Source organism: Lissotriton vulgaris, chromosome 1_1 (assembly GCF_964263255.1).
Source record: "Lissotriton vulgaris chromosome 1_1, aLisVul1.2, whole genome shotgun sequence".
Taxonomy (NCBI): domain Eukaryota; kingdom Metazoa; phylum Chordata; class Amphibia; order Caudata; family Salamandridae; genus Lissotriton; species Lissotriton vulgaris.
Window position 1 is genome coordinate 1,811,966,468 of NC_141685.1, and position 12,956 is coordinate 1,811,979,423.

Genomic DNA, 12,956 nt, shown 5'->3' on the forward strand with positions numbered 1-12,956 from the left:
TCGATGCAGACAATGTTTACACTTTGGTTTTTGAATACGTAAGTTGTTGTAATGAAGTTAATTTATTGTATTTCTCCACAGGCATAATGTTTATCGATTAACCACTGTCGTTAATTAAAGGTATGGCAAAACCATTTTTTTCAGTTTAATCTTCAGACCATGTTTGAATGACTTTGGTGCTTTGGCATTTCGATCTTTCTTTGACTGACATTTTTCTTCACAAGCGACCAAACCAACATGTGCATGCTTTTCTGAGCTAAACATCACCATGGCACAGTAATTTTCTTCTCTTTTACGTGATACTGATATAGAAGAAGTGTTTGACAATGATTTAGACAACGATCAACTTTGTTCAGTGTCAAATTGTCTAAACTGATGTCGCCACTTGATCTTGTGGGTGTACGTCGAGCATTGCTTCTGGAACATTTTAGTAGCCATTTTGTCTTTGTGCCATGACGCACGCACTTTTACTTCACTTTGCAAACCGTCACAAAATGGTTCTCCTTCCCACAGCCTTTACAAATCTGTCAAAGAGCAAAACATTTACCTTCGTGTGGAAACGAAAATCCACTTCTAAAGCACATTTTAGTTTTATAGGCAGATATCATCTCCTTAGAACGGGGGCATAAGTGTTAGCGCAGAATGCACTGTAAGCTGGTTTAGAATATTGAGTTTGTGATTACAAGGAGAAGAATAAAGACAAGTTATTAAGCTGTGTGTGTGGCATGGTCCTTTGCGGGTACTCAGGCTGTGGAGGAAGCTACATTTTGGAGCCTGGCCACTGCTCAGCACTCTTTGAAGACGAGCTAGATTACGAAGGCTGGAGGTGAAGAGCCGTATTGGCGCACAATGCTACCAAAGCAAAAGAAAAATAATACAGAGCAAAGACCGATTTCTCTCTGTATGCATGCTTTAGCACAAGAAAGAAATCAGAAAAAAGAGAAACGGAAGCTAGAGCATGCGCCTTTCCAGAGTAAGAATTTAACTATGGCCACACATAAGGGTCTGCAAGACTCCTCTGACTACACTAAAGAGAAAGTTACATTACTTGAGGTGGGTATGAGGTGCAAGTGCCCTGGAGGACGAAAGGATTGGGTACTATTTTGATGGGACTGAGAGGCTCAAATCTAATAGAGAGGACAGCAAGGGTTGTGGCTTAGAAAAAACAGCTGTTAACAGGCCAGAGAGTTCATGTGAGCTGGCATATTAATAATTATGTGACTCATGTACCACCAGAACTTTTTTTTCCAAACTTTATTGCTTTTTCCATACACCTATTTCATTACTCATGTACCAACAGGACGTGAAGGACATTATGCAAGAGTTTCTTGGCCTGGGGTTTGATATTGACATTCTGATCCCTACCAAACTTAAGAGGGAGGAAAAACATGTGTCATGGTACAGCCAGATTCAGAATATTAATTGCTTAATGATGAACTGTAATAAATCGTCACACATGAGCTGTCACACATGAGCAGTCACGCCGATAATAGGGAGTCCTCAAAGGGCAGTCCTCGATGGAGTAGTTCTTTGCATAATGGTGATTCAGTGTGATTACTCACCTGTGCCTAGATCATAAAGGCCCAGGACATACATGCGATATAATATGCGCAGTTATCAGTGACATTTAAGGTACGTATTCTGCCAAGTTTAATAGCGAACTTACCTTCATACACTTCATACACTACATACTTTCAACTAGGCTGACCTTGGTCGAGGAGCACATAAAATTGCATGAATTGTTGAAAGTCAAGAGGCTCCCTCATTCTGCATTTGGTGCCATGGTAATACTATGTGAAGTTGTTCTTTTAATGCATGCACTTTTTTTGGATCCGCCAAAAAAGATCAAAAAATGAATGTTTTTGTTCATAAAACCAGACTATGTAGGCTAGTGAAGCATCCTGAAAGATTAACATTACTAAACAAAATGATCAAACATAGGCACACTATGGAAAAATTAAGTACAATTTTGTATAGCGTCTTCTCCAGTTTGTAAGAGCTAAGATTTGAACTCTCTCGCAATCATAATTTCAAGATTTGCAATAACGCATTCCCCGAATATTCCCCAAATACATTTCTGCAGGCCGAGCATGCAGAAATGTACTGGGGGAAATGCCCAGTAAATCTGGTACATTTGGATTTTGGTGTCGAAGGCTCCAAAATTTGTACAATTTTCGAGGGCAGAACTTGTAAGAGGCAATAATGATCGCATCCTCAGCTAGGTCATTCGTAAAGAGGGATATAGTGTGATTATTATAAAGAGTCCTACTTGCCATTTACAGATATTTATGAAAATATTTTATATTTGATAAAAAACACTCCTATTTATTCACCCATTTTCGGAACACCTCAACTTTACCACAACTTTCCCTTCTTGTCAATCCAGCTTACTGCATTAACAGTTCTGATCGATCGCAGTTTTCTTTAAAATCTTCCTTTATGTAAAAGGACCTCAGAACAAAGTTTCTTTAAACGACTAGTCCACAGGTGGGCCTTTATTGTTTTCGGGTTTTTTTTCACTGGCAAACTTCCTTTCTATTTTCGTTCACATTTACCTCAAATGCAACGTTCAGCATCTGGGGAGAATAGGACACCCTCCAATAGAAAATTGTGTATATTGAGCAGTTTAAAGTTTATAGTGAAACACACACTGTGCCCCTGTCCTACCAAGAATGTTGAGCAACTTTCAAATCTTCCCTTTCCTTATGGAGCAGTGAACCTCTGCATAGTAAAATGCTTCAAGGTTCTACATCTCAGTGCACAATAACAGCAACCAGGCACACAACTTACAAATTATCTTTCCCATGTAAACAGCCTCTTTATTCTGAGTTGGACAAATAAATGTATTGTGATAAAACACACACATATGTTCAAATAACAATGCTTAATAAACGGGGCCAGTCTTCCTTCCTTTGTATCTTCATTTCCAATTCTTACCTGATGGGTTATGATCGTAACGCGTGGGCTGTCCAGATTAAGCCAGGATGGGATCTGCCCATTTGTAACAATGAAGATATGTCGCACCCAAGGAGCATGCCTCTCAATTGACCTCAGAGAATATCTCAGCTCCTCATTGTCTTCAAATCGGCTAGGTGATATGTCTTCATCCTGCTTAGACTTTTGGAAAGCACAAAATGAGTGAGAAGATTAAAGTCAAATTGCCAGTAATAGCCAAATGATGAAAATTGAGAGGGTACAGCAAACAAGGAACTGTGGAAGAACTGTGATAACCATTGTCATTTATTGGGAGACAGATTGTCCAAACATTATAACCAAGAGTGATAACTGATATCTTTACAATGACAAAGTGACAAAGTTGGTCAACTGAAATGATTTGTTAAAAGGTTCTATTGACAACTTAAACTACAACACCTTATTACAACTTTTCAATAGTTGATTGGATTTCAATATTATCTTTTTTTCTGCTTATAAGCAATGTGTTTTCATTACAGGAATTTAGACATTTTCAGTAGATCTCAGCTGTGAGCTGCTGATATCAAAGTAGTAGTAGTCAAAAGTAATACACTTCAAGAAGGCTTACAATTTAAATTAATTTTGTGAATCAGTATGAGTGACTGATGTGTCTGAAGAGCCATAAGAGGTAGTTTTCATGGCAAATCATCCATTAGGGCTGAGAGACAATGTGGAACCAACTACAACAATCTTCCTCCACGAATGTATGCTTTTTTCATTAAAGTGCAACTGTGAGTGACATATTGGCCAGGGGCTACCATAACTAGTCAATTTAGGAGTATTTTAGGTTTCTGTGAACTTTTGGTATTTTGTAAGGAAAACAACTAATTATTTATTGGTACCCTAAAAATGCATGTTCTGAAAATGTGCATACTAGCTGTTAAATGGTTCGTACACTGAAGGACTCATTTTTCAAACCATGCATATAGAATAAGGGTATTAGCCATCCCAAACGTGTTTTCCATTCTAATGCCTGGGGTTGTCATAGGATTTTTTGCACCCTCTTAGCCTCAACTAAAATGTTGTTTAGAACAAGGTTCAAAAGGCAACAGATAGTTCATGAATCTGGTAATGGCACCAGGAGAAGAAATTACTAAGCTACAGGAGAAACTGTAGATAAAACGAATCATCTCCTTATACAGGCAATAACATTAAGGTGGTTGTCACATTTTACATTTAGCCCAGATATTTTGTAAATTTTTAAATGGGTATGCTTCAAACCTACTACTTATTTAAACCAAATTAAATTTGACTCCATCGGGACAAGTCTGGCATAGGTCTGTCCAGACATCTTTTTGGTGATCAATTGAGCAAAACCATATGTGCATATTTTGTAGTGGTAGTAAAACTTTATTTCGACCATAAGGCCATAAAAGTACAAGATAAATGCAGAAACACATATTTGGTAGCAATCATGGGTGAATAAATATCACAGTGATTAAAAGGCACAGATTACAGGAGTAAATTGCTGTAGTAGCCAAAGAAAAATGAAAAAGGGGAAAGGAGTTAGGATGAAGTGCATAGTGGCACATGAACATAAAGTGGTTATACGGTTAATAAGATGTACTCTAAAAAGGGCACACAAAAATAATGATGCAATTAACACCTTAATTTGTACAAAGCGTTTCAAAGAAGTATACAGCTAATGGCAACATCGTTGGGGGATACGCGCCCAGGGATCAGTACACAGTGGCTAGGTGGGTTATTTACATTAAGAAAAAAACTAAGAAAGTAGGACAAAAACCACAATACCGGGTCCACTATGTGCTCCATCAATTATGATGTTAACTCTAAGGACTTGGACATGACTTGGAAAAGTGCCAGGCACTCATAAAAGCCAATGTAGGCAGCAGAGTAAAGGTCTCAATTAGCCACATTCTAATGAGCCAGTGGTTAAGAAATGTGCAAAAGTGAATAAAAGATGTCAGAATCCTGACCTTTCAGGGTCAGTGATGTTTGAGTATATAGTATTCAGGTTCAACAGGATACCTGTCCTTATACATGTCCCATTATAAATGCGCTAAACATGTTTGCCCTCCAGGGATTCAAATGCACACTTGGGATCGGTTAGGAAGTGCCTAGATCTTAAAGAACAGACCACAAGGAGATATTTGCTAAAGGCAAATACAATAAAGCTTGAGAGATCAGTTGTAAGGATCATACAGGCCCCCTGAAATCTGTCAATTCTGAAAGTGAGGCATAGGGGGCGGATTCATTTGCAAGAAGGGTGCAGAAAAAGTGGGCAAAGGAACATAAAGTGATCAATATCTTCACGCTTGTAGCCACATAATTTGCAAGCGGGTATCATGGAGCGATCCTGCGATCAGTTACTGATAAAGGATCTCAAAGCCAGAATGACAAAAAGGACGAGGAAATAAAGGCTTTTAGCTATTGTGGGGTGGGGGGTAATATTGTTGACGTAACCCTCAAAATTAGGGACCGGTGTACAAGACACAAATAGAAGTGACAAGGAAATAAGATTAGTTGAGTGGTGCCACTTGTCCACAATAAAGTTCCAGTAAGCTCTCTTTAAGATAGTCTTAGAATGGGAGGTGATAAATTCAGGAGAGAGATAAAAATTGCGCAAACCCAGTTTTGCAAAACAGTTGTTAAGATGACTGAACCACTTAATCTTATTGCCTGTATCAAGGTTCCTAATTTCAAGGACATTCCTTCTGTGCAAGTCCAATTCATGATTGGACCAAAGTCTTATCCAAAAGGAAGGGGACTTAAGGTAGCAAGACAGTCTATGCTTTTATAGGCACTATCAAAGATAATAGGAAGAGTGGGAGTGGACTAGGAGAGTTTGAGCAAGGATTTAAGGAGATTAAGCTCTTTTGATTTTAGCAAGTTGGTATTTGAATGTCCCCATAAGTCAGTGCCATAAAACGATGCAGTTTGTGTTTTGGCTCTATACACCTTTAGAGACAGGGTTGTTGCCTGAATTTGATACGTTTTCTGCATTTTTCAAATGCCAGCCGAGTGAAGAATAATCAGGCTGCTTTTAAGAACCTGGGGTGTACAAAAAAAGAGAGCTAGTGATCTCAACCTCAAGGTAGCCAAACCTTGAGCCCAACTGTGAGGGCGATCAGGCCAAGAGAAGGCTGGCACCTTGAATTTATATGGGGTGTAAATGCCATGAGCTTGGCCTTCTGCGAGTTGAAACCAGACCTCTTGATACTCAAAAGTCCTCAAACTTATTTAAGCCGAGTGGGAGATCAGTAGGAGTTTTTGAGAGGAGAAGGGTATCGTTCGCGAAAAGAAGTGCAGGGATCTGAGTTCCGCTCAATTTCGGACATCTGCCCTCTCTACATCAAGATGGTCAACAACCCAGTTGATGAATAAAGAAAATACAGTGGGTGCTAGTATGCACACCTGGCGGACTCCCCTGCTAATGGGAATGGGATCCCGTCAGCTGCCCCTCAGAGCCCCACCATACCCTTGCAAAGGAACCTGATGAGGATGTTTAAAATGTCAGATAGAACTCCTAAATCTCTGAAAACCTCCCAAAGAATACGCCTACGGACCAAATCGAATGCAGCCCTGTGATCAACAAAGACCATGTACAAATGGTCGTTGATAAGATGGTATATTCCCATACGATAAGAAGGAAAATAAGGGCCTGCTCTAAGGTACTAATCTTGCACTGGAATCCAGCTTGGAAGGGAGACAGGATTTTAGCTTTCTCCAAACACTCCTGAAGTTTGACAAAGAACTGGGAGTTTGACAAAGAGGCTTATTGGCCGGTAGTTTTTAGGTTTGTTTCTCTCTCCCTTTGAATATAAGGATAATATGCGCGCCGCCCAAGTTATGGGAAGGTCATCACCTTTAAGGATTTCATTTGATAGGGCATTGATGTAAGGGTCCCAAATGTCAACCTCCTATTTAAATAGGCTGCCTGGGATAGTGTTCAGTCCACGAGCCTTCCCTCGTTGAAAGCTGTTGATTGCCTGTTCTGGATCTAGCAGAGAGAAGGACAAATATTTACACACCAAATAATCAACCTGCGGAGTGACAGAAGGGGAGTGGTCATTAGAAGGGTCAGCAGATAGAGTTGCGAAATGCTCTGTTCAGGCTGCTGGTGGAACTAGCACCAGCATGGCCATGGGCTATAACCCACCAGAGATAGCGCCTCTTGCTCACTTGGTCACTGGATTCAAGATAGCCTGGCTGATGAGGATTATGAAACCGAAACCGGTCCCAGGATGCTTGTTTCCGGTCCAGGGAAGACATGGCTTGGCAGTTCGGGCTGGACTGTTCCCATGAGGCACAGAGTCAGACTGATTTGCATATGGCTATGTCTGAACTGGGGTGGCTGAGTGAGCTAAAGAATGGTGATGGATTAAACCCAGATCAGTTGACTGGGGGTGAGTGTTTGATTTGCTCAAACGCTCCGTTCATCATCCCCTTTTGTATCGCTTTCTTGCTTGCCCTGGTCAGCATCAAGCAAGTCTTGCCACACAGATTCCCATTTAGACTGTTTGGCTTCAAAAATCTTCTTGTAGGTTTGGGTGGCAATACGGACAACAACTATATGATGAACTTTAATCATCCTCAGAAGGTCAAACATGACCCTACGGCAATCTTGTTCATACCAAGGGGACAATTTAGGAGGTTTGTGCAGGCGAGGTTTAGAAGATCTGAACAAATAATGTTCAAGAGCCTAATAAAAGACAAATGATTAACTAAGATCTGTTTGCTATGACAAAGGGAGGTAGTCATTGTTAGCAAACGTGGCCAGAGGGAGTATACATTCCAGCCAAAAGATTTAAATTGTTTGCTATACTAGGCCCTTTAACTGCCCTTCTCTTATTAGAGACAACAGGAGCTGGATACCAGCAAGAGGGTGTATAGCTAGAAGTCAGGCCATGTGGTTGTAAGTATGTCCTTCCCTTGTCAGTGATTTTGTCTTTAAATTGTATTAGGGATTGCATGATGGCTATGGATAGCAAGTCCAGACTGATGAAACCCTAAGCAAGAAATTTGTTAGAAAGGACTAAGCAAATGCAATCCAGGGGGAATGTCTCATTGGCATCCTGTGTACCCTAATGGTGTCTGGGCAAATGATAGAGAGACACTCCAGTTGAATTTGATTTCAGTAAATTACCTTGTTGAGAAGGGAGTCGTTATCTTCAAAGGACATGGGGCTCATCTTTGGCACATTAACCATGGATCCAGTGGCATTTGGCTGAGTTAAATTGGGTTTGAGCATAGCATGATTAAGCAATAAAGAAGAGGAAAGGGACTGCAAAGCACATGGTCTAGTCAGAAGTACGCTTGATTTAGGCCAAGAGGGGGAGGGAGAAGTTTGCGATGATTCATTACTAATAGTTCTATGGACACTGGGGGGTACAAGGCTCTCCCTGTGTTGCTGCACACTAGTTGGTCTGGTAGAGCAGCCTTGGAATAAGGTTGCAGGGACTGGCTCAGTTAAGGAAATGTTGTGTAACAAGTGAGCAACCTGAGATGTCTGACTGAGATTATGGATAGGAGCATCCTTTGAAGAGGGTGTTGAACGGTAAAACATGTATTCTGTTAAGTTAGCCTCTACTCCTCTAGAGAGAAAGCAGATTTCCCTTACCGGCCACACAAATTTAATGCAAATATGTCTCAAATTTATGATAAGATATTGGTGACAAAAGCTCAACAATATATTACATTCTTTCAAAAGATATGTTTTATTTCATTTTGTTAAATCCTTTGATTGTAATTACTTTTCATATATAGAAATTTCATTACCAATTTTTCACAAAATAGAAAATTACCATTTTTTTATACATAGACTTTTTTTAAATAAAGTAGAGAGAAAAATTACAAATTTATACATAATTCATTATACCCCTGGTAGAAAACAGTAATCCACAACATTATCACACATTCACAACATTCTCACCCTATCTACATGCATCACCACACCATTTGAGACAAGGAAGTAAAATCGTGAATACAGGTCTCAAAGATCAATGTGAGACCCCGCACTAAAACCTATATCTTTTGAAAGAATGTAATATATTGTTGAGCTTTTGTCACCAATATCTTATCATACATTTGAGACATATTTGCATTAAATTTGTGTGGCTGGTAAGGGAAATCTGCTTTCTCTCTTGTGTTGTTTCATTCCCTTCCTTTCCCTGGCCTGATTAAGTCTTGAGGGGGTCCCATCATTTTTGCTACTAGCCTCTACTCCTCTTCCATTTTGTCTACCAGCCCCCATTTTTGTGTTTCTGCATGGACTTTCATAAAGTCCAAAGTTACCTGTTCACTGAAAGCTGGTTGTACTGATAATGCTTGTGTGTCAAAATAAGCAGTCCTGTCCTGCCGAAGGGCCTACGTGCAAAGATGTCTTATCGGTTTGCCCACCAACGCCGGTAACCTCTCTTGCCCATCTACAAAGATGACATGGGTAGGGGTTCATCAGGATACAACAGTTCAGCATGTAAGCATTATAAAAAAGGGGTTGTGTAAGCATTATGTAACAATGACAAAGTGGTTTCAATCTGTTTCACAAGGCACCGAAAAGTATAAATGCCATGTTTAAACTTGTACTTGTTAGCCCACTCCCTCCGGCACTTGCCGTGTCTGAGTGATGAGACTCATCTTATGAGATGTAATAAACCTGTGTTTTGTTCCATTCCAGTGTCGATCCTCATTTGTGAACCAGTAGACTAGGGATGTCCCTAACCAGTTCTAAAATTAGCGCCCAACGTTGGACCCCATTATGGGACACAACTGGACCAGAAGGAGGTCATTTCGACAGGACAGAAACACTAAGTGGCGCCCGGCAGACAGTCATGCTCGCGCAGCCAAGGTGGTTTTCAGCTTATCGACTTGACCTTTGTGGCGGCTGTGTGTCTCAATTGGGGCTCTTCGGTTGGCATTTTGGAAGTGATCTATTGATCAGAGGATCGGCAGGTGGGAGTTGGAAGCACTGCGATGAGGTAGGATCAAATTGGTTCTCTTTTTTGGGTCTTTTGTTAGTAAAAAGACGTTTGCAAATGTCTTTGACAGGTAATGTGAGAATTTTTTCTTATCTTTTGGTTTTGGTGTAAGAGTCTCTTAATGCTATTGTTAAGAAGTATTTGGTAAACATGTCTGTTTTGAGCACACTTTGTGCATTATGTTGTTGTTGCAACACAAATAGTATTTTGAAAGAAAGACAGCCCTCACCTCTAGAAGGCACTCAGAATTATGAACTGTAGATTACATACAGTATTTCTTCCATACTATTTAGCACATTGTGGAACAAATATATGAAGGCAGATGCCAGTTTACAGTGGCCACTTAAATGGTACCTTTGATTTAAATAAACTGCAATATGTAGAATAGCAGCTCTTTAAGAGAAAAAGAAGGCAGAGTATGTTTGATGCCGTAGGGTTATGGGGAAAATAAATTAAACAGAAACAGATTAAAGAAGAAAAGGATAGGAAGAAATTTGAAGAACAAACTATTGTACAGAAAAATAAAGAATTATAATTAAAAGAACAAGAAGAGAGTGTAGAAAAAGATGAGAGAAGGGATAGACTTTAAATGCAAAAACAATATTTGACCAGGGCACTCCCTGGTTGCTTTAAGGCCATGGCAACAACTGCCATTTCAATCAGACAATCAGCAGGACTTGTACTGGATCATAAATACACGGTTTCTGTTCTTCATTCAGTTAATGTATTATTGAATCAAACTAGGACACAACATTTGATGAGTGCTCGTCCTACCGGGTACAAACTCACTTTGTTAGCACCACACATTACCTGACCTTGAATCCAGCTACTTTGTTGCCATTGCCCTCTGAACAGCCTAGTGATGTACATGACTATATTTTTACCACTAAAGAACAAACAAAGGGTCGAGTGGACCTGACCGACATGCCCCTGCCTGACGCTCAGGGTAAATTGTATGTAAATGGATCTTGTTTTAAGCTTCCTGATGGCACCACGACTGCAGCTTATGCTATTACTACACTGAACACAATTGTGGAGACAGCATGGAGAGTTAGTTCAAAATTTGCCGACTGTATTAATACTACCAAAGTGAGGGCTATTGTCAAGTGTAGTGCGCACCAGACAATAGTAGATGATGTTAATTATCAGATTCCTGATGAGGATGTACATTTTAAAATGGCCCAATAAGAGACAGCTATAGCAGAAATGACAGTTGAAAAATTACATTATGATTTCAAAGAAATAATAAACACAGAAGTAAGGGAGTTCACAGAGAAAGATGTCAGATTAATAAAAGATGCAGAACATGTCTTATTCAAACTAGACCTAGACTACATGTGTTTAAGAACACCATCGGATGCAGAAATGTTACCCATAATTGGAGATAACTCAGTAAAGGGTTTTTGATGGAATTGATTGGAAGTTTACGTAACTTTCTGGTCACAGGTTCACAGAAACTAAATTAAAACAACAGAATAATGCAGAAGAGTAGAAGTATAACTTTTCTAGGATGTCCTATGGTACTGAATCCAGCCAATATATTTTTTCACATTCCATGTGCTGAAGAATGGCTTACTGTTATTGATTTTTTTCAAGTTCATGTCAAAGTGCTATTGCATGAGAATAGTCAGGAATACTGTCAAAACGAAGAAGAATGTCTGGGACACATAATTTGAAAAGGAGCTTAAAAGGTGTCACCGGAGAGAGTGGAAATAATTCACCAGATGAATCCACCTCAAATTCAGAAAGAAGTCAGGATGTTTTTGGGAAATGGTTGGCTGCTGTAGCGAGTGGTTACCAAACCTTTCCCTAGTGGCTAAGCCTTTAATGAGGCTGACACACAAGGACGTGTCTGATCCGCTTCCATTGGAAAAAAATTGCACAAATGCATTCTTAGAGTTGAAAGAGAAAAAATATTGCGCCCCGGCACTAGGAGTGCAAGTTTATTTAAAAGAAAATACACCACTTTGCAGTGAGAGGGAGGGCTGCGCTCTCTCTGTGCCTGTTCAGAAACATGAATGTGTTCAAAGGTCTGTGACATATTTCCCAATTACCTTTGACCCCGTCACAAAAACGCCCAGCTGCCTTCATTCACTAGCTACGGTAAATGTCAGTCACAAAAGAGTGAAAAAAAATGCCTTCCTTTGTAAAGTTGTTTTGGGATAATACTATGACTAAGAAATGTCTGAATTCAAATGTATTGAGCTTAAAGCCAACAAATCAAATTGTGTATAAAGAAACTGAATCTGAATGTCTAGGTGTCATGAATCTATGCATAAAGCCAAAGTTAGACTTCAAGGATGAACGTCTCATTGAACCCAACAATGTCCATTTGGTAGATTGTTGAAATGTAACAATGACAGATTAGGAGCACCACATGCTGTGCTCCATATATATAATGCTGTCAAAGCTTCATGGCTTTCAGTAGTTACATCAGCCCAAAATTTAAAATGGATTGACTTACCATAACATGCATTATAACTGCTCAAATGGGAGTCATTATTGTCATGGGAGAGACAAATGCTAATTTAGTTGTACAATATTGTGTCCTGTTAGCATATACATTCAATGGAATTTTTACAGGTACATTTGAAAAGGATATTGTTTATTTAATGTTGACTCTTGTAAAGAACTAAAAGGTACCAGAAAATATTTGATAAGCAATACAACAAGGTTGTATCAGAACAGAATATGAGAAAAATGACAACTGTAAAGTAGCAAATGGGTTATTGAAAAACTGATGCCCAGGTATAGATTGCCAGTTTCTCTGAATTAAGATCATAATGAGATCTCGAAGATGATGTGTGCAGAACCACAGATTGGACAAAGATTGGATTGTAGATATCTGCCTGAAGTTTCAAGCACAGTATAGCAACAAAAAGACAGCACAGAGTTACACTTTGCGAACAACTGTTTCAGCATCACTGAAGTGGCTTGAATATGTACATGCAAATGCACTTATGAAAATCACTGATGAAAAGACTAGCCATTGCTGTGAAGGTCTGGCTGACATGGAGCGTGCAGTCTCTCACCGGATTGCACCGG

The 12,956-nt window shown here is 39.6% G+C and overlaps 1 protein-coding gene across 1 annotated transcript in view; it reads right to left on the reverse strand.

The window, feature by feature from the left end:
* Positions 1 to 12,956, reverse strand: part of GNPTAB (N-acetylglucosamine-1-phosphate transferase subunits alpha and beta) — a 715,805-nt gene that overhangs the window by 336,426 nt on the left and 366,423 nt on the right. Inside the window, exon 9 of the mRNA XM_086919157.1 lies at positions 2,938 to 3,117. Within this exon, the coding sequence (XP_086775283.1) occupies positions 2,938 to 3,117 (180 nt within the window). The remainder of the gene's footprint in view (positions 1 to 2,937; positions 3,118 to 12,956) is intronic.